The sequence below is a fragment of the Dendropsophus ebraccatus genome, chromosome 11 (genome assembly GCF_027789765.1).
Source record: "Dendropsophus ebraccatus isolate aDenEbr1 chromosome 11, aDenEbr1.pat, whole genome shotgun sequence".
Classification (NCBI taxonomy): Eukaryota; Metazoa; Chordata; class Amphibia; order Anura; family Hylidae; genus Dendropsophus; species Dendropsophus ebraccatus.
The window spans coordinates 38,875,009-38,897,686 of record NC_091464.1 but is presented as its reverse complement, the minus strand read 5'-3'; the positions used below and the strand labels follow the sequence as shown (position 1 = coordinate 38,897,686).

At 43.3% G+C, this 22,678-nt stretch overlaps 1 protein-coding gene across 1 annotated transcript; it reads left to right on the top strand.

Moving 5' to 3' along the window:
* The first annotated feature begins 636 nt into the window (after positions 1 to 636).
* On the top strand, positions 637 to 22,057 carry EIF1AX (eukaryotic translation initiation factor 1A X-linked). Its single transcript, XM_069944395.1, has 7 exons — positions 637 to 845; positions 12,795 to 12,878; positions 13,548 to 13,651; positions 16,947 to 16,997; positions 18,839 to 18,920; positions 19,005 to 19,096; positions 20,804 to 22,057. Exons 1-7 carry the CDS (start codon positions 830 to 832, stop codon positions 20,807 to 20,809), a joined length of 435 nt encoding a protein of 144 aa, XP_069800496.1. The 5' UTR covers positions 637 to 829; the 3' UTR covers positions 20,810 to 22,057.
* Positions 22,058 to 22,678: the final 621 nt, after the last annotated feature.

The following is a 22,678-nucleotide window of genomic DNA, read 5'->3' as shown; positions in this document are numbered from 1 at the left end:
TTAGTGTAAAATAATACATATTAACTTGTATTAAGTGACAGGCCGCCTGCCGCTTAGCCAGGCAGGCTGCGACCAGTGACTGACTGAGTGGCCGATCTCGGCACACAGTGGCCTCCGAGGACGCCCGGGAATGTGGTAAGGTGACAATATTTATTATTTTACACTATAATTATCAGCCGTCAGCCACGCTCGCTATTACACGTACCGATGTGAGGTCGGCGTGAACCTAAAGAAATGATGGTTTCATCGTCTGATCGTTTATTACACGGAGCGGTAAACAGCCCTCACTCCTCATGTAGGGTTTGATAATTACATGTGTAAGTCTGATTTGTGTCTACGTATGTCCCCCCTGAATTGTAAAGTGCTGCGGAATCTGTTGGTGCTATATATAAATTATTATGAAGTGATAACACCACTTTCCTGTGATTTCTTGTATTGAAGGCTGAGACATATCACTCCATCTGACACTAAAAGAAGCTAAAATAAAATAAAAAAAATCATTAAAAACCTCAATTAAACTTCCAGTTATTTTGTATAAAAGTGATCTTACCAATAAAGTTATTTAGGGAAAAAAAAAAAATCGCGAGCGCTCCCCTTATTGGCTGGGAGCACTCTCACGTCACACTGTTCTTTCATCGCTGCTTCCGACGTGAGGACGCTCTCTCTCTTACGGCAGTGCACGCCGGTTCCTTACGCACGCGGGAGACCGAGCAGAAAGCCGTGTGTATCCCGTTCTGAGTCACGTCACCGCCCGAGCACCGGGAAACCTCCACCTCGTCCTGAGCACTGAACCGTTCTTGTACAAGGGAAGCAGCCGCTGCTATACGCCATGCCTAAGAATAAAGGTGAGGCCCGGGGGAGCGGGCGGCGGGTGACCGTTGCTAGGGGTCGCTGTGCGCGGTATGGTGACCACGGGTAGGGGTGGGGAGAGGTGAGCGGGGGCCGCCATTGTGTGGGGTATGACGGGGCAGCACTGCCAGCTGCCGTGCGGCTACACAGCGGCCACTCACCGGATGGAGACCGGTCACATGGGAGCGATCACCGACAGATATTTCCAGCCCCAGCAGCAGGCTGGAGAAGGGGAGGCCTCCCTCTGCCCTGTGACTAGCTGGGGGGCGCTGCCTCCAGGGACTAGGCCTCACAGGAAGTGGTGAGCAGTGACACTTGGGCCCTTCAGACTGGCAGGTGAGTATGCGTTATTTATAGCCAATGTAACATCAGGTACATCATCTTGGGTTTTTTACCTTAATAGATTGGTGCTGGCACAGGGATTCTCTGTGCACGGGAACCAGGTGGTTAAAAAAAAAAAAAAAAGCACCACCAGCATCCCCGTGCTGGCACCGATCCATTATAGTGACTACCACTAGGCTAGGTCCTGGCAGATCACTAGTCACTACATACACGCAGTGGTTTGAACGACCGCTGCGTGTATGTAATTCTGCCGGCCGCTTAACCCTTTCAGCTGCCGCCCGGCTACGGCTCTGTATACATTACCTGTCCTCGCTGCACGGGGTCCCGGCGTACTCTCCCGCCCGGCCAATCAGTGTGTTGTCCTGCCGCAGCCACTGATTGGCCGGGCAGGAGAGCAGTACGCCGGGACTCCGTGCAGCTAGGACAGGTAATGTATACAGAGCGGGAGCGGAGCGGCAGCTGAAGGGGTTAAGCGGCCAGCAGAATTACATACACGCAGCGGTCATTCAAACCACTGCGTGTATGTAGTGACTAGTGATCTGCAAGGACCTAGCTGACTTGCAGCATTATTTTTTTTTAATAATTGTCTTTTTATTAAGATTTTCAAATATAAGAAAACATAACAGAGTCAGGCAAAAGAAGAAAACTGACATAGTCATGGGCAGCAAGAACAATCAGAGAGCCCATGGGGAGATAAAGGAAAATATGAATAGTAAGCAATAAAACTAACAATTTGCAAACTTGAACCAAGCAATTGTCCGGAAAGGGATCTGTAGAGGGCAAAAAGCCCGGGCTGATAAACACTGAGAGTGCATGACCTGGTGGGTGAGGGTCAGGAGTGACCTAGGGACTGATAATAGGGCAAGGGAAATACCTTAGGACCCCCAGGAAATGCAGGTTGAGGACATACCCTACTCTGGAGTAGGACTAGGGATGGAAAAGGAGAAAGAAAAGAAAAAGTGGAGGCAGTGTGAGAGATGGGGTGACAAAAACATCAGAGGGAAAAGGGAAAGAGAAGGGTAAAGGGGGAGAGTTATCTCAGACGTCTGTCCCAGAACGCATCCCACGGCGCCCAGACCTCGTTGAACTTATCTCCGGCATTATTCAGGATGGCCGTGAGGGATTCCATACTGCGGACATCTCTAATCCTCGTCAGCAAATCCGGCGAGGACGGGGGGGGGGGGGGGAGGTACTCTTCCAGTGAAGAGAAATAAGGCACTTTGCATACGTGAGGATATGAAGGAGCATCTTGGCAGCGCGTGTCCCGATCGACCTCAGGGGGACATTAAAGAGCAAGTGTAGGGGGGTCAGTGGGACCTGAATCTCGAGGACCTCTTACAGTGCTTTGGACCATTGCCCAATACGGGGCGATCAGGGGGCAGTCCCAGAATATGTGGTGCAGTGTCCCGGGGGCAGACAGGCATCGCCAGCATGTGTTGGGAAAAGCAGGGTTAAATTTATTGAGGAGGTGAGGAGTGTGGTACCATCGCCTAAGTAGTTTGTACTGAGCCTCCTTGTATTGTGTGCATAAGGAAGAAGTGGCCGCTTTACGCCACACCACCTGCCACGTAGATGGCGTGATCGTAAGGCCAAGATCCCGCTCCCATTTGTGCATGTAGCCATGTCCCGGGGGGTCTGCCGGAAAGAGCAGACGGTAAAGGTCTGAAATCAGCCCTTTGGAGGATGCACCTCTCAAACAACAGAACTCAAATTGGCTAGGGCGCCGGCAGGTTAACGAGCCCAAACGGGAGCGGAAGAGGTCACGGATCTGTAGATAGGAAAAATTAAGTGCGCTGTGTGAAACCGTACTTCTCTTGCAGCGCTGAGAAATCCGGGAATGTCCGGTTGACTAGGTCATAGAACCTGAACAGGCCCGCAGCGGACCAGGGTTGGGACATGGAGGAGGTGACACTGACTGGGAAGTCGGGGGTGGAGAGGAAGGGTTTGAGTGGGGAAGAAGGGGCAGAGAGACCATATTTAAAATGGCATTGGGACCAAATAGATACAAGGAAGGCCATGGTAGCCAGAAGCGCCGAGTCTGGTAAGACACGACGTGGTGCCCAAAGGAGGGCGCAGGGATGGATAGGGGCTATCCTGAGCTTCTCAATTTCCACAAATCTCTTGTAGGAACGGAGGGACGCCCAGGTAGGAATAGTGCGCAGATGTGCGGCCAGATAGTAGTGGGATATGTCAGGTAGTGACAGCCCGCCTCTATGAAGTGGCGAGGTGAGGACCGAGAGGGGGATTCTGTGGCGTCCCTGCTTCCAGAGAAACCTGAGGAAAAGGGCCTGGATACGTCAAAGGGCGGGGTACCATAACAGGGAGGGTCTCAAAGAGGTACAAAAATTTGGGCAGGATCGCCATCTTTATCGCATTAATGCGGCCTATGAGCGAGATAGGTATGTGCGTCCATGAATTTAGCAACCGGGAGACCTCGGTGATTTAAGGGGGTGAAGTTGGCCTGAAAGAGGAGAGAGTACGAGGGAGTCAGCTTGACCCCAAGTTGCAGCATTAACGCTGCGAGTCGGTACGTGTGAAGCTACCCTTAGTGGGAAGAAACCCCCTGCCCCTCTATAATGTGACTCTATTAGAATCAATGGAACCCTAACCATAGAGGGGCTAGGGTTTCCTCCCACTAAGGGTGGGTCGGCCGCCTCCAGTGCTTCAGCCTGCGCCTGGTGGTACAGTCACTTTAAGGTAAAAAACCCAAAGCGATGTAACTGATGGTACAATTAGCAGCAGATTAGAACAGTTCAACCTGTTATGTCAACATAACACATGGGATGAAGGTCATTTTTTTTAATTTTTTTTACATTTATCCTCAGTTTACTCAATAAGTAAATGTGATTTTGTGCAGTGGTGGTGCGATGCTACAGAACACCACACAAATATTCATGAGGAGGGGGTGAGGGATCTGTGCATTGTAGGTGGCCATCCCTCCCCCGGTGTGCCACACTGCAGGATTTGCAAATTGAAAAAGGCTCTGAGGATGGTGATAGGAAAATCTTCATCCTTGTTTTATACCCTATGGGAACAGGACAGCAGGTTAGAATCTTTTCAATTTGTTACCAAGTTACTTTTAATAAAATTTTATTGGGCTTCAGTACCCCTGTGTTTTTCATCTCTGAAAAAATGTTTACTTCTAATGTCATGTGACTAGTCAGTCAGCAAGAATCTGCTGAGTTATGAATCCTTATACACTGTTACACCTTAGGGTGTTACCCAGCTTAGAATGCAGAGATGAAACTCACCCCATCCAAAATCTACATAGATAATGATAATTCTTAAAGGGGTTGGCCACTTTATAGTAATATTGCTCAGTGTACAGTATTAGTGACTGTACTCACCGTATGTACTGACAGCAGCTCCCTGTGTACGTTACAGAGCTAATGTCAGACTTCCTTCCTCCAGGCTGAGCTATCCTGCTCTGTGGTGAGTCTGTCCATAAGATGGCTGCCATGGAGGAGCATGTAACCATGCTCCGGCCCCCAGTGTCCACCATAAGCAGATACAGACTCAATGTTGGACACTGCGAGGCGGGGCATGGTCATATCCTCCTCCATGTCGGCCATCTTATGAACAGAATCACCACAAAGCAGAGCAGCACAGCCTGGAGGAGGGGAGACTGATTTTAGCTCTGAAGTACACAGGAAGCTGCTGTCAGTATATACAGTGAGTACAATTACGAATACTATAAAGTGGCCAACCCCTTTAACAGTGAAACAATTTTCGATTGACTATGGTTGTTTAATAAGTGGACACCAATGTAATAATTTTTGTTCTGCCCTGTCTTAGGCCCCGCATTGGGAAAGATCCTCTGCTTACTGGGAGACAACCATCTGACTTATAGGGTCTGACAGGTTTCCATCGTTGGAATGGATTTGATAAAAGGAAAAATCTCTATTTCCTTTATGACCTGTTTGTTTAGTCTGTTCCTGGCTTTGGCTTCAAAAATCTTTCAGCTAAATATGTGTGATGACGCCCTAAGAAAGTCTGACACATATGGCAATGTATTCGTAGGAGATTCGATCCCAACATGCCTGATCTTTTTATTCTGCAGGGAGATCGTCCACCTCTCTGTGGCTCTGGCAGTAGATTACTGTTGCTCTTCAGAACACACAGGGAGCTGATGACCACACAAGGGTTCAGTAGGTGGTTATCAAATGTGTATAGGCAGCTTAACAAAATCCCTAGCAGTTGTCAGTCACTGGGGGCTTCTACAATAATACAATTACAGTGGGTTAACAACTACAATACCACAAAGCTGTACGTTATTTTGCCTTAATATGGGTCGCAATAGATTTTTTTTTTTTAGGGACCAGTTCTTTTTTTTAAATGGATTTAGAAGTCTGGTATTCTGAAAACCCCCATAAGTGACCCTATTTAGGAAAATAGACACCTTAAAGAATTAATCTAGGGTTATAATGAGCATTTTAACCCTACAGGGGCTGGAGGAAAGTATTCACAATTAGGCCGTAAAAAAATCGAAAATGAAAATTTTCAAATATATACGTTTAGATTAAAGTTTCTCATTTTCAAAAGGAACATGAGACAAAAAGCATGCCAAAATCTGTAACACAGGTTCTCCTGAATACAATGGTACCCCATATGTGGGCGTAAACCACTGTATGGGCACACAGCCGGACTCAGAAGGGAAGGAGCGCCAACTAGCTTTTTTTAATGCAGATTTTGCTGAAGAGATTTCTGAGCGCCAGGTGCGTTTGCAGAGCCCCCGTAGTGTCCGCAGAACAGAATCCCCCCAAAAGTCACCCCATTTTCGAAAGTACACCCCTCAAAGAATTCATCTTTGGGTAGGATGAGCATTTTGACCCCACAGGTATTAGAGTAAGTATTCAAAATTAGACAGTAAAAATGAAAAACTCGAATTTTTCCAATAATATGTTAGTTTAGTTTAATTTCTCAATTTCACAAGGAACATGAGAGAATCCGCACCCCAAAATTTGTAACGCAGGTTCTCCTGAGTACAACGGTACCCCATATGTGGGCATAAACCTCTGTATGGGCACACAGCGGGGCTCAGAAGGAAGAGAGCGCCAATTAGCATTTTCAGTTCAGATTTTGCTGAAGTAGTTTCTGAGCGCCAGGTGCGTTTGCAGTGCCCCTGTAGATTCCGCAGAATAGAACCCCCCCCCCCCCCCCCCCTAAAGTCACCCCATTTTGGAAAGTACACCCCTCAAAGAATTCATCTTGGAGTGTGGTGACCATTTTGACCCCACAGGTATTAGAGGAAAGTATTCAAAATAAGACAGTTAAATTGGAAAACTCGAATTTTTCCAATAATATGTTTGTTTAGTTTAAAATTTTTCAATTTCACGAGGAATGGGAGAAAAAAACGTACCCCAAAATCTGTAACGCAGCTTCTTCTGAGTAAAACGGTACCCTATACGTGGGCATAAACCACAGTATGGGCACACAGCCGGGCTCAGAAGGAAGGGAGCGCCAATTTGCTGGAGCAAAACCGCAGCTAGTAATAGTTATTAGAATAGCGCAGTTACTAAAATACAATAAAAAAATGAGATTACAGGTAATGTGGGGTGGTCACGGGCAACCTGGGGTGGTCACGGGCAACCTGGGAGTAAACTGCAATTATTACTATAATGAAAAGTGTGTGTTTTATTTTTTTGTATGTTTTTCACTTTTTGTACTTTATACATTCATTTTCACTATATTACTATGATTACTGTGATATTTTCTATCACAGTAATCATAGTTCAGTGACAGAGACCAAATTGGTCTCTGTCACTTTAAATTTTCCGAGATAACTGATTCTGGAGCGCATGCGCACTTCAGAATTGGCCTGAACGCAGAGGAGGACGGAGCTCCAGGATCAGGTAATGTATATGGGGAAGGGGGTGACTGGGGGGGTGGGGGGCGACTTGGGGGGCAGGGGTTTATGATTTATGGTGACAGGGGATAAAGTGTTTTTGTTTTTTTTTGCACTGGGAACAGGCTATCAGCGGTATATAGTATATACCGCTGATCGCCTGCTCCGGGACCACACGGGGGGGGGGGGGGTCCCCGATCACTGCCCCATGCTCTCCGCTACCTCCGGTGGCGGAGAGCATGGGGCTTTGATCATTTATTCATTTCCATCCCTGCGAACAAACATCGTTTGTTCGCAGGGATGGGGGCGGCCATCTTGGATGTGATGGCCGCCCGGGGAGGGATACTGATCGCCCACTAGGGGGGCTGATCTGGGGTCTGGGGGATACATTTTCATCTCCCCCCACCATGGATTCACGGTGGGGGGAGATGTAAGGCGGCGCCGTCGCCGGTAATGCCCGGTAACGGCAGATCGCCGCTATAACGGTAACAGCGGCGTCATGATGCGTTCTGCCATTGCTTTTCATGACGTCCCTGGACGTCATATTGGGGGAAGGGGTTAAGTCTGGTCTTGGCCACTTTTGGGTTACAACATATCTTACACACTTTAGTGAGATATAAGGACTTCTGCTGACTGTTGGGTAATGTCTGTAAAACCCCTTTAATGTTGGTCCAGTCTGTCAGCTATCCAAGGTGTATAGGGATGTTCCAACTGTGCAGATGCTGGGGAGAGCAGAATTGGACAACTTGCATGTCAACATGCGAGGGGTACAGAGGTCAGACCCCCTGCAATCTCCTTCTTTTCCCCTATTCTGTCCTGCGGATAGGGAAAAAGTTAATTTTTCCTGGGGTCCCCAACTATCCAATAGACTGCTCATGCACGCTATATTAGTTGGAAACAACAACTGCCTGACAAACAAGTGTTTACCAGACAACATGAGATCTTTTACCTAATCATTCTCTTTCCCAACTTGCCCGTATGCTTCCATGCTTGGCTTTGGTAAGTATATGATCTGAATGGGTAAAGGGGTGTAAGCCATACAAATACACATTATACAGCGGCTTATCTCCCCTGAACATTAAAGCATTGGTTGGCCACTGCCAAACCTTCTTTTCCCCGATACTTGGGAGGCCCCATACATATTGGGATAATTTTACAGGGGACATAAAGCAGGGAACAGATGCTAGTCTTGCTAAGGGTACTCATCCTGTTGTGCCGCTAGATTGTTGGTTCAGCCCATTAGGTTCATCACTGTCAGCCTCACATCACCTGCATACACAGCAATATTCTGCTAAGGAGGTTAATTTAAATGCCCATGTTTTCTCACTCATCAACTGACTGCTAAAACGCAGTGGTGCATTTACACAGAATTATCTCAGATTTTTTTAAGCCAAAGCCAGTAATGGATTTGAAAAGAGGAGAAATCTGTCTCTCCTTTATGACCTGTTCTTTGTATAGTCTGTTCCTGGCTTTGGCTTCAAAGATCTGTCAGATAAATCTCTATACAAAGGCACCCTTACATGGGGCAATTATTGGGAATGAATGTTCCCAGGATCACACATTATCCCTATAATCAGGATGGGTAAAAGAACCATCAGATGGCATGCTTGTCTCTCAGATTGGCACTTGATCTGCATATAGTGTATGGCCCAGAGTCCAGGGAGTATTCAGTCTTATTAGGGAATATTACCTTATTCTTACTCTCAAATAAGGAAATCCTCTACCTAGGTCCACAAGTGGCAGCCCATGGTGACCTTGAAGGAGGGTGATGCTGCTGCAGAACATTGTGTCCAGTAGGGAGAGGTGCATGGGCAGCTCGGGGTGACAGGGATGGAGATGCTGCTGGTGGCTGCTAAATCCCTTACAATTATTATCATTGTAATGGGCTTAGCAGCTATCCAATGTGCTTGTGTGACAGGCGGGGAAAGTGTGGACCAATGATGATGCTGTGTTGCATGATGGGAAATGTAGTTTCCCCGCCAGTGCCATGTTGCCTGTATACAAGTACATAGAGAGGCGTGAGACAGGTCAAAATACTCAGAGGGACTTGGTGAGTATGACTGCCAAAGGTTTTCTAGCATTTAATTTATTTTTTTTATACTGAGCACAATACTCCTTTAATGCAATGCAAACAGGCGCAGCCATCTAGCCGACTGGCATTTGTTTGCGTCTGTGAACTGCTGCGCATCAGGCCGTCGGTGGAGGTCTCGCTGATGAAATTATGTTTATAATCAAGTCTTCTGATAAAACTCCATACTAGTACCTGTGTGCATAAGATTTATGGTGCACATTCTCCACAGAGCCCAGGTCTTATGACAAGGCTGGACGCCAGTAAGACTGCTGACATGGTATAGCCACAGACAGGTTTGATATGTTGTTTGTTCGGCTTTTCAAACAAATGACTGAACGCTTTCCAGACCAAATAACAATAGTGCCTGCAATAGATCCATTGTTTCTCCCAACTAAATTGATTCCTCTGTTCATCACTTGCCACAGATATTACTTTGTCCCTCTTACCTACATTGTTTTTATAATCAGTGTGAACAAACACTAAAGAGATTTTCTGAACACAGCATATTGGTGACCAATCCTCGTGATAGTCCATCAATATCAGATGTCTGGGGGGTCTAGGACCCCAACACTCAGCTGTTTGCCCAGGCTACAGCTCCAACACAGAAACAGAGACAGAATGAGACTGCTATGTACTTTGTGTAGTAACCGTGCAGTGTTACTGCGCCTCATCTCCTGGTCACTTCAAGAGGAGCTTGTCGCTACATAAGGAACAGAGGTGTCTGCTTCATTCACTGTTTGTTCTGAAGCCATGGATCATGCACACAGCAGATGGGTGGGGTGTCAGGCCCCCACTTCCTTAGTATGGCGTTATCATTGACTAGATATGTGTAGGGACATTCCTGAGTCATAGGGAAATTGTAACCTCCAGTTGTCAGGAGTGAAACAATGGAGGCTAAGTAAACAGTAGTCCCTGAAGACACAATATTAATTGGTTCAAAGACGACCATTGTATGTGAAACCATTGTATCATGAGAACAAAACTCAATGGAAAGCTTGTAATTGGTTTAGAAACCCCCAAAATAGAAGAGAATAAGATTGAAAGGAAAATAAGGATTGAAGTGTTTTCAGGTTCCTGTACAGATCACGCAGGGTCCCAGAAAAAATAAAATGAAGCAGCCCTCACCTGGTGCCCAAATTGTCAACTCATCCTGGCATAGGTAAATAGCAGTACAGGACATGTAGTATCACACTGTACTGTAGAGAGGAGATACCAGACACACACAGCAGTACAGGACATGTAATATCGCACTATACTATAGAGGAGATACCAGACACACACAGCAGTACAGGACATGTAGTATCACACTGTACTGTAGAGAGGAGATACCAGACACACACAGCAGTACAGGAAATGTAATATCACACTAGGGATGCACGATGCACCGAAATATCGATACTACTATCGGTATTCCAGGTGCAAAAACAGTTCGGTACCAGGATTTCCTGGTATTCGATACTTTATGTTAAACTGTGCAATAGAGCAGCTTAACATAAAGTATAGCACACAGAACACGGCTAGCTGAGCGCCGGCCATGTTCTGTGTGCTTCCCCCTGCTGTGCAGAACCTTTACCTCCCGGGTCATCAGCTGCTGCTCCATGCTGCCCGGTCCCGTTGTCGTCCTCTCCCCGCTGTGCTGGGGAGGTGTTTCGTAGTGAATCTGTCTTATTGTCAGAGCAGTAGCCGGGCCGGGGCCGCAGCACAGCAGGTCAGAGTTCACCAGCATGTCCATGTAACTTCCAGATAACCTGGTGAATAATGCTCAGCGATACACATGGACGCCTCACACTGGAGCTCAGCACGGCCGAGGGTTAACCCCTCACGACCCATTGACATAGCAGGACATCGGAGCTCAAAGATAAAAGTACATAATGGATTCTTACTTATTCACATCACTAGTCTTTCTACAGTAGTGAGTCACAAACAATGCTGGAGATGAGTCTCATCAATGGCTATAATGGACTTTTTTGTCTCTAGCATTTGTGTTTTTGTTACAGCTGCCGGTCCCATTCACCACAGATCTAATAAGTCACAGTGACTCCATCTTATGGCCCTGTGATCCTGGTTGGATGGGACTTACAGTTGCAATATGGACTTGGATATTACTCTTGGCTTACACATTATCAGCATGGCTAATCCAACTTGTCAATGGGGAAGCAGCACTTGAATCCTGCAGCCTCCAAGTGATAACAGGTTATTGTTATCCAGTCATAATGCTCCATGTCTAATTCTTGGTCTTTGCTGCCTTCCTAATAAGCTGCTACCTGAGAATCTTTGAGGTTTTACATTTTTAATTTGGCAAAGCTATTCCCTCTGCCCTATATGTTATGTACTGGCTATATTTTTATATATAGCCCCCTATTATTTTATTGGTGCCTGCATCCCATATAGTACAGCAGCCCGCTTATATTGAGGACCTGGGCAGCACACCACACATTAGAAATGACACAGGCAGCCCCTTCCCAGCAGAAAGGCTTAGATACATTAGAGATTACATCCATGATAGGATCAAACAGAATCTCAGCAGACTGTATGGCCAGGCAGATTTAGATACGGCAGCTAAGCATCCCAGAAATAAAATGTAATTAAAAGTAATCAAAATGTAACAAATATACAAAGATATTCAAACATACACAAAGATGGTACCAATCAAAGCTTTAGATCATGGCGCATAAAAATTACCCTCACACAGCCCTACAGGCCAAAAGATAAGAAAGCTATGGGAGTCAGAGCACAGCAATTGTTGTAAAAGTTGTAAAATAAAAAGAACAGAAATTGTATCACTGTAATAGTAGGAGCTGAATAATATAGATAACATGTCAGATGTATCACACAGTGAACCGTGTAAAATTATAGCTGCAGTTTAGGGAGGAGATTTATCAGACATGGTGTAAAGTGAAACTGGCTCAGTTGCCCCTAGCAACCAATCAGATTCCACCTTTCACTTTCCAAAGAGTCTGTGAGGAATGAAAGGTGGAATCTGATTGGTTGCTAGTGTCACTTTACACCATGTTTGATAAATCTCCCTCAAAATTTGTATTTTTTTTATTTTTTTATAAGTTATTAGGTATCGAAATGGTATCGAGTATTGAAATAAAAAAGTTGGTATTGGTATTGAACTCAAAATTCTGGTATCGTGACATCACTATATCACACTATATAATAGAGGAGATATTAGACACACACAGCAGTACAGGACATGTAGTATCAGTGTACTGTAGAGAGGAGATACTAGACACACACAGCAGTACAGGACATGTAATATCACACTATACTATAGAGAGGAGATACCAGACACACACAGCAGTACAGGACATGTAGAATCACACAGGCTGTCTAGTAGCGACTCTGTACAGTACAATTGCTGTATGCACTTAACCAATACTAGGGTTTTACTACTAAAATAACCACTTTTATTGCTTGATCATCAAGTTATTCACATGTTCCCCAGTTCCTTACTGTCTGTAGCATTGTATGTAGAGTCTGGTCTCGTGTTAAGATTGTCCAGAAAGGGCCCTTGTATGTTGAAAATATTGTAACCTGGGGCCATTGTAAGTTGAGGAACCACATTTCTCCTATACTGTTTTCGCATTTTGCTTGTGGTGGTGGTCTGAATAACAGTTTTGTCTATACTTTGGTTTGGCCCACTTCAACACTACCTAAACCATGTTTTTGTTCCCCATTTAGGAAAGGGAGGAAAAAATAGAAGACGTGGTAAGAATGAAAACGAGTCTGAGAAGCGAGAGTTGGTTTTTAAAGAGGATGGGCAAGGTAAGACATTCTTCAGTGATCCAAGTAAATCTTTAGGATGCATTCACATGCTGCAGATTTCCTGTAGCTGATGTTAAATACAATGCAGAATTTCGGCACCAAACCAGCAGTGAGTGAATGTATCCTTAGGGCAGATTTGTTGTAGAAATTTCTGCAAGTGTCCCATTAATCTGAACTGGGCACATTCTGCAGAAACCAGCACACTTAGATGTACTGTATGTAAGGGAAGTTTAACTTGCAGCAGTCTACTGCTTGTGAACAGGTTATATATGTAGCTTTCTGTACATGGCATAAATCACTTCCGAAGGTGTAAAATATAACATTATTCTAAATATATTCATGTGGAAAACTGTATGCCTGTAAATAAGATTAAGACTGTTGTTTCGCTATCTTCTAATTATTTATTTATTTTGGGAACTTGTCAAGTTCCAGCTGCATAATGTTTCTCAATTTCATCAGACCTGGGACAGGTTGGACAGGGTTATCTAAGCAATATGAATAGGCCATGGAACGATCAAGCACAGTTTACTGTCTAGTCATAATCTCCCTCCTTTCACCGTAGTTAGTGTGTGTGTGTACATGTAACATACAGATAACTGCTTTTCTGGCAAATGCCATTGTTGCTCTCATGTTTAGCTTGTCTTATATTTTTTATTTGGTTTCACACAGAATATGCACAGGTGATAAAGATGTTGGGGAATGGCAGACTTGAAGCTATGTGCTTTGATGGTGTTAAAAGGTTATGTCACATTAGAGGAAAACTGCGAAAAAAGGTAAGCATGGTCTTACAAAAGCAAACCTACTGGGTCCTATTTAATATCATAAGGCTGGTGAGATGTACAGATTATGTTGCTCTGCATACAGTAAATGCATAAATGCATACAGTCTATTATGTGCCTCTAAACTCAATTATTATAATGTGATATAGTTTCTCTTTTCTGTACAGCTTAAGTTTTGTGAGGCATTAATAACAGTGTTTATGGGGCACAAGCAGATGACTGATGTAGGATAGCCCCTTCTACAAGAATACATTTATTTGTACAATACACTGGTGCCTTGGTTTACGAGCATAATTTGTTCTGGGACTGTGCTTGTAATTCAAATCCACTCTTAAACCAAAGCAAATTTTCCCATAAGAACTCACTGATATGCAGACAATTGGTTCCACACACCAAAAATTTATTATTCTAAATAACAGGTAAAACAAATGAAACAAACATTCAGAAACAGCAGAATATGTGCTATTATAAGTTACTGTGCAGTAATGGAGAGGATGGGAAACACAAGGACTGACAGAGACTGCAGGGAGCATAAAGGAATGAGCAGGGCAGATGTGGGCACAGTACAGCAGCACTCTGTCCGGGGAGAGAGGGGTTACAGCTATGAAGAGATTACCTCCACAGTCCTGTCCCCTGATGTAAGCCCCAGACTGAAGTGGATCTGCTGCTATTTGGAAGGTGAGGGAGACTTCCTGGGTCAGAGTACAGAGCTGTAGACCCAGCTATGCAGACCATGCTGCTTCCCCTCCCACCCAGTACAGGGAGCTCTTAAACCAAAGCAATGCTTTTAAACCAAGTCACAGCTTTGAAAAACTGTGAGCTCTTAAACCAAGGTACCACTGTATATTTATATCTTTAGTGTGTGTTCACACGTACAGGATTCGCAGCAGATTTGATGCTGTGTTCAGTTATTTAGTTACATTGATATCAAATCTGCTGCAGATCCTGCACATGTCAAACTCAGGCCCTCCATCTGTTACAACTACAATTTCCATCATGCCTGGACAGCTAAAGCTTTGGCTGCCCAGGCATGATGGGATTTTTAGTTTTATAACAGCTGGAGGGCCTGAGTTTGATACGTGTGGTGTAAACGCACCCTTAATTACAGTATTTTAGAGAAGATCTACGTGTGGAACTAACCCAGTGCAGCCATGCATCACTGGGGTAACACATTGTTCTGAGGTGGACAACTGGCATGTTGCTGACCAACTTCTGTTTATGAATGTAATGTTGTAGTAAGAGAAAACCCTTTAGTACTCTTTCTGGTGTGTCAAGTTTAGCATTTTTTAGAAGTCAAAGGCACTTAGTCAGAAACCTCCCCTCATACCCACTTGTAGTTGAAAAATTTTAGATCTTTAGGAAGTCTGTCTGCTGCGACACCCATTGATTGTTCTTTTTATGGATAGGTGATCTAAGGGGTTTTACAGGCAAGGTTTGATGCCCTGTCTTTGCAGCTTAAGTCCTGCAGGTTGAGCACCTCTGGCTTAAAGGAATTGTCTGGGAAAAGTCCATACCATGCTGCCAGGGTTGCAGCGGACGTATCAGTAATTCAAAAACAGAAAGTTGCTTCAGCAAACTTCAAGTGCCATATAGCATTTTAGTATTTTTTAGAAACATTTTTGAAAAAATTAGGTTCTTAGCAAACGGTTTAATCAAACAAAGTACCAATAACATTAAGATGCCCTCAGTGTTGGACCTACACTAGCAATGGCCCCTCTCAGACTATAAGGGTCAATTTACACAAAGATTATCTGACAGATTTATCTGCCAAAGATTTGAAGCCAAAGCCAGGAACAGACTATAAACAGAGATCAGGTAATAAAGGAAAGCCTGAGATTTCCCCTTTTCAAATCCATTCCTGCCTTTGGCTTCAAATCTTTGGCAGATAATCTGTCAGATAATCTTTCTGTGTAAATGGACCCTTAAGGCCCTATTCCACCAACAGATCTGACGACAGATTATCTGCCAAAGATTTGAAGCCAAACCCAGGAACAGACTATAATCAGAGAACAGGTCATAAAGGAAAGACTGAGATTTCTCCTCTTTTCAAATCCATTCCTGCGTTTGGCTTCAAATCTTTGGCAGATAAACTGTCGTCAGATCTGTTCGTTGGAATAGGGCCTTTATAGTCTACATATCTAGGCATATAGGAGCAACTGAACTCTATGTAACACACCTGTAGGAGCTGGGTTAAGTGCAAGTCTATAAAGGAGGGAGCCACCACCTGCTGCATGTGAAACATAACAAAGCAATTAGAGCCCGCACATTTACACTAACACTTGTTCACACTGCAGTTTGAACACAGTCGTGGCTAACTAAATCAAAAGCAAAAAATAGCTTATTTAAAAAACAGGAAGCAGTAAATAACCTTGGATGGTCACAGGACAGCAACAGAATTTTGTTAAATCTATATCACACACAATTGTGTAAGTAGTCAGCTGGGAATTATCACAGGCATGAAAACTTAATATCGGTTATGCAAATATATAATGCATAATACCAAAGCAACAATACATCTTCCTGGTACAACCGACTTCACTACTACAAATGTTACATGTAGTTCTGTTGTCTCGTGGATCCACTCGCCCTATAAAACTAAACGTGAAATTAAAAAAATTAGTCTGAAAATAAAACTGATTAGAAAAAAAGAACTATTAGTATCTGCCTCTAATTAGTAAAAGAAAAACTAGGTAAAACATTCCCTATAAGGGTGCGTTCACACGTACAAGATCTGCAGCAGATTTGATGCTGCAGTCCTGTATGTGTGAACGCACCCGAAGGCCCAGTTCTGAAAGGGTTAATTATAGACTTTTAAGGGTATAAACCCACACACCGTATATGCAGCGTATTTACTGCTGCGATACGCAGCAAACTCGCAGCAGATTACATCTAAATAACTGAACACAGCATCAAATCTGTACCAACAAATCTGCTGCGTATCTGCTGCGTATACGGTGTGTGGGTTTATACCCTAAAGGATTTTCAGGAGAGATGAGCGTATTTACAGCACTTACCAGCCTGCTGCCTTTGAACTTCATGCCGCTCTGCTCTGGGTGCCTGGAAAAGCTGGAATCCAGTCCTAGGAAACTGGAAGACGTATCCCAGGACTTTATCCAGCTTTTCCAGGCACCTGGAGTGGCATGGAGTTCAAAGGCAGCAGGTTGATAAGAAGACTGCCAAGCTAACAAAGCTGTCTGCTTCATTTATACTGTATATTCACCCATTATCATTTTCAGTTTATAAAGTCTATGCTGTTATTTTGATAACATGTTTTCCCCTCTTCCATTAGGTGTGGATAAACACGTCGGACATTATATTGGTTGGCTTACGAGACTATCAAGTAGGTATTTTTTACTTTATTTTAGGGAAACAATTGATGGTCACCTAGCTAACTGACTGGCCTTATACACAAATAGTAGATGCATACACAGCTAAGAAATCCAAAAACTCAGTACTTGATGCCAGTTTGTGTAACACTTTTTCCGTGTGCATTACTGTATGTTTACAAATGGCAGCAGTTTGTCGGGCTATGGGAAAAAGAACATTACAGTACTTCATGTGAAGTCCCAAGTTGTGTGAACCGTGAATTCCTAGCCGGAAAAAAAATGCAAGCCCCAGCTCCATAAAGAATTAATGGTGCGGCGGCCTGCAGCTATTTTTACCTGGGATTTCAGGGTTCTTGTTCTAGAGATCTTGGGGACCCCAGTTGTACGAACACTTGCAGTCTTAGTTATGCCCTATTCTGTGGATAGGGCATAACTTGATCAGGTGGCAAATACCCCTTTAAAAACAAAATAATTCTTTTCAGTAGCTCCCCACATAACTCGCCACTCACTGGCCCAAATGTTTCTGCCCTAGGGTTACAAGCAACCTGTAGTTCAGCTTCATCTTGCAGGTTGGGCATGCTCAGTTGCAACAGTAGGAGATGCAGTAATATGAGCTGTTTGTCTAGAAACGTCAGGGGATGGCAGTAGTGTAAGGCCTGTTCTATTTTTGGTTAGTTGAGGAAAAGATCAGAAGCAATGTGAGAAAATATTACTTTACTAAAAGAGTAGTAAATGTTTAGAACAAACTTCCAGTAGGTAAATCTACAGTGACTGAATTTAAACCTGCCTGGGATAAACATATAAGATGATAAAGGAAATAATAAAAGGGCAGACAAGATGGACCCAGTAATCTTTTTCTGATGACAATCTTCTATGTTTCTATGAGTGAGAACAATATAAAGTTCACAATGAGAAGGCTCGCTCTTGAGCAGCCAGGAGAGGCAATGTTATGTTAACGGTCTACTATACATGTTGGCTGCTATATAACAGGTGATACTAAGCTGCTGTCGTCACTCATGGCTGCTGTGAACTGAGGTACATATGAATATGAGTGGAAGAATGCCCTTGTTTACCAAAATGCCACAGCGTAAACACATAATAAAGATACCCTCAGCGTTACTGCTTTGTGAGGATCATCTAACCTACTGATGGATTCTCTTTATATTTTTCTGGCTGTGGAGCTGATTGACAGCTTATTTTTGTGCCATGATATGTAGTTTTTCTTATTTTGTTTACAATGCAACATTTTGCCTTGGTTTTTTTTTCACCATTTTTCATGATTGGAATTTTTTTTTTTTTTTTTTTTTTTTTTTTTTTTTTACATTTTACACCATTTATAGTTGATAACATTAAAGTTCCAGCTTTAATGTTCCTGCTCTGCCGCCCAGCCATTCGGTGTGTTGCTCAGCTGCAACCACAGATTGGCTGGGCGGGAGAGCAGGAATCCGGGACCCCGTGCAGTAAGGAGACAGGTAATGTATATACAGACAGTGCGGTAGCTGATGAAGTGGTTAAGGGGGCAGCTGAATTACATAAATAGTCACAGGACCTTAGCTCATAGTGGATCTCGCTGCAAAACTTGCAGCGAGATTTCTGCTGCGAGTCAGTATGTGTGAAGGCACCCTTGGGGTATATTCATGCGTAGCATATCTGCTGCAGACTTGGCTAGCCAGTTGTATGTACATGGCACACTTTTTACAATAAAATGTAGTGTAAACAAAATTATTTGTAGTGCAAAATTAAAAGTTATGGAACTTTATGTAATTAGCTGTGAACATTTGCATTGCAATATTCTGAACCCTATAACTTTTTTTCTATTTAGAGTGTGTACTCATAACGTAATTTCTTCCTCCAGGACAACAAAGCTGATGTTATCCTAAAGTATAATGCAGATGAAGCCAGAAGTCTGAAGGCGTATGGTGAACTTCCAGAGCACGGTAAGGGAACTGCAGCACTTGTTTCATGCAGTTTACTTAGTTGCTGGAATGCAATACCTGTACTAAGATATGTTTGTTTTTTAGCTAAAATTAATGAAACAGACACATTTGGCCCTGGGGATGATGATGAAATCCAATTTGATGACATTGGTGATGATGATGAAGATATTGATGATGTAAGTGTCTTATAATGGATGTTATGGAATTTCAAGTCAGGTGAATAACTACTGACTTTCTAAATCACTGATCTCTTAGTATTGAAAGGGGTATTCTCATCACCTAAACTTTTTGTTAGGTGATAGGAAATGCAAATGAAAGCAATCTTGCAAATGCACCTCTGTCTCACTGTCATGTTGACAGGGACCGGTATGAGTGACTACAATCTCTGTACAGCACTACAGAATAGGTTGGAGCTATATAAATAAAGGAACAATATTGTACTGAAAAGATGTACAGGGTTAGTGATGCTGATGTCTGTAATACAGAAAGGAGAGATACAGAAAGAGACTTCTGCTCATGTCAGTCACCATTCTATTTATTGGTGAGGTAACAGAATCCTGGCTCATGTAAGCCCCGCCCTTCTGAAACCCCACCCACCTGTAGTCTGTATTCCAGGACTACAACTCCTAACATGTACATGTGTGCTGGGATTTGTAGTCCTACAATAGCTAAAAGATTCAGAACTCCAGGAAAATAGTGTTAGGTGTTATAAGTAATTGACACACTGCAGAGGTTGCAGATACCACCTGATATAAAATGGTGGAGTCTCCAGTAACATTTATCTGTCCCTGTCTATATGCATATGGTTTCTTTACCTTACACAGTATTTCCAAGAGGAAAAACGTCATCTACCTTTTTTAATAAGTTTTGATCCCAGAGCAGTAAGCCAATAGTGCTCACTAGTAGAGATTAGCGAACCTCGAGCATGCTCGAGTCCATCCGGACCCGTTCGTTCGGCATTTGATTAGCGGTGGCTGCTGAAGCTGGATAAAGCCCTAAGGCTATGTGGAAAACCTGGATATAGTCATTGGCTGTATCCATGTTTTCCAGACAACCTTAGAGCTTTATCCAAGTACTGCAGCCCCCGCTAATCAAATGCCGAACGTTTGGGTTCTGATGGACTCGAGCATGCTCAAGGGTCGCTCATCTCTACACACTAGAGATAAGCGAATTTACAGTAATGAAGCAAAGCGCATTGTTTCTCTGCAATCCGCTCATCAGCTGCTGCCTTTTAACTCGCTGCCGCACATCCCCGGGTGCTGGAAAAAACTGGATCCAGTTCTTGGAAACTAGGAAGTTTCGCAGGAGTGGATCCAGCTTCTCCAAGCACCCAGGGAAGAGTGGCAGTCAAAAAGAAACAGGCTGATGAGTGGATTGCAGAAATAATATGCGATTTGCTTCATTATTACGGTAAATTTGCTCATCTCTGGTGCTTACCACTAAGCCACCATACTGCTGATGTGTAAAGTCCACTATTATAGTATTTGAAGAATTAAAAAACATAGCTATATTAGAACCAAAGATCCCAGTAATATAAGGGAGCAGCATTAACCACTGAGAGACATTTCCCTGCCTATGGGTAGAGTGGGTGGAGCTAGATTCACAGAGGGGTAGGGCTATAGGCTTACAGAGCTGCCTGTGATGTCACTGCTGACCCCTGTGACCTGGAAGTTCTTTATCTGAATAAACGCAAATCCAAAAAGCAGCAGCAGAGGATATCCAGGGACACAGGAGAAAAAAGGTTGGAGGAAACAACTAAGGGAAAGGGACAGATTACTAATGATTCTCTATTCCAATAAGAAAATCGGTCAGTTATTTGCTGTGTACTATTTGTGCTGGAATGGTATAACTAAAGTAATCTTCCCGTTTGCTTTCTTCTGCAGATTTGAGCTGGGGGCGTTTTTTTCCATTCCAATTGCTGCAGATTGTTCTAGTTTGATGTTTTTGATTTGAGTGAAGTCCTCCTGTTGAGATGAATCTCTTCCTTGGCTCCAATAAAATGTATTTTCAGTTTTAAAGTATTTATATCCTTTCAGTAGAGGTCGACAATGCTGGATGTTCTGGAACATCTAAACAGAGAAATATTCTTTGCCTGTAAAGTTGGCAATCTAAAGCATTTGAGTTGGTTGTAATTTTCTTTTTTTTTTTTTTTAGATTTTTTTTTTCTTGTAATTTATCATGGTTACTCAAACACAATCCGTCTTCTAAAGTTAGTCTAGGTGGGAGCTTCACTGGTTCCACTAAACACTTTATTTGTTGGCTGTGGTGTTATGGGCACCAATCTAGATGGTGACCGATGCTTCTCACATTTTATCGTGATCAGTCTCGTACACCTGAAGAACAGTTCATCATTTGATTCGTTGGCTTCTTAGCAATTGTTTTATGCCATTGTGCGAAATAAAAATTGCCACTGTAATTATAACTGCCTTGGTGAAATACTAGAAGAGGCCCATCTACTGAATGCCCCTCCCAATTTTTTTCCCATTTCATTTATGAATATCTAATTTGTTTTGTTCTTTTGTCCACAAATAAATGCATAACCATGTTTCTTGTGTTTTTAAAAGCTATATAAATATTTTTTACTATACAGAAAGTGCTTTTACCATGCACTAGATTACTTGCACACCAAAAAGAAAAAGCATTTATCATATATATCAGTTCGTATTGATATTGAGAGATCGTCTGGATCACTGGACAGGTTATGCTTGATCATATTTAATATATTGATCAATTGTGATATCTTTAGATATCTTGTCTAGTAAATTGTCTGATGGACAGTTACCTAGTTGTATTTTGTCCTTTAAACTATTCAGTTCAGTTTTTTTCTACCATATTGGCCGATAAAATGATTGTAGTTAGATTCATTTGGCTTGTTTGAGGCCATGTATGTGCTAACAATGTGATGCTATATGGCTGGTACCTCATTCTTCCCTTGGGCCCATTGGTGTGCAAGCTATTCTTGGGCTGCATTATATTGTATAGTATGTGAAATGAATTGTGTACAGATTGATATCTGAAGCAAAAAACAAAACATATGTTTCCTAATCTCGCTTGATTTACCCAAAATAATATGGAAAGATGCCATGCAACTTATGAATGGGAAAAACATCCAAAAACACAATAAAGATTTGTGAGTATATTTGGAGTAGATCTGAGTGATTTTGCATTTATGTATTTTTCCATATAAATGTTTGCAGATAAGTTGTACGAGCAAAAGAGGTTTTGCACTCATTTATGCTCTCAAGGAACAAGATGGGCACAGATGTGAATGAATCCTTCAGACATAGAACACTTATTGACAAACATGCACCAAGGTGGAGGAGTTGAATTCAAATAAAACTGTAAATATTACATACTCTAATATTGTAGCCCAAGGATAAGTTATTGGGGGGAAACGATGGGGAAAAAAACCTGAAAAGGAAGATATGGAGGGCAGATGTGACACAGATGAGTCTTCCACTCCCCAGCACACAACCGTGTCCTGCACAGTTGACAAGCCCGCTCCCGTGGTGTTGCCACTCTGACACCCAGCACAGCTGACAGCCCACTACTGTGCTGTTATCCTGATGGCTGGGGGAAGAAGAAACACGGGGTGTGGTATCACAGATCGATGGGGCATCACCATGGAGGCTGACTGGCAGCTGGGGTGGGGTGGGTGTAGTAGTGTCAGGACTCACAGCACGGGTCCCAACAGTCTATGCCTGCTAGACATTGGTAGTGGTTGTTAAGAACCAATCGCTACCAATGTTTATTATAAT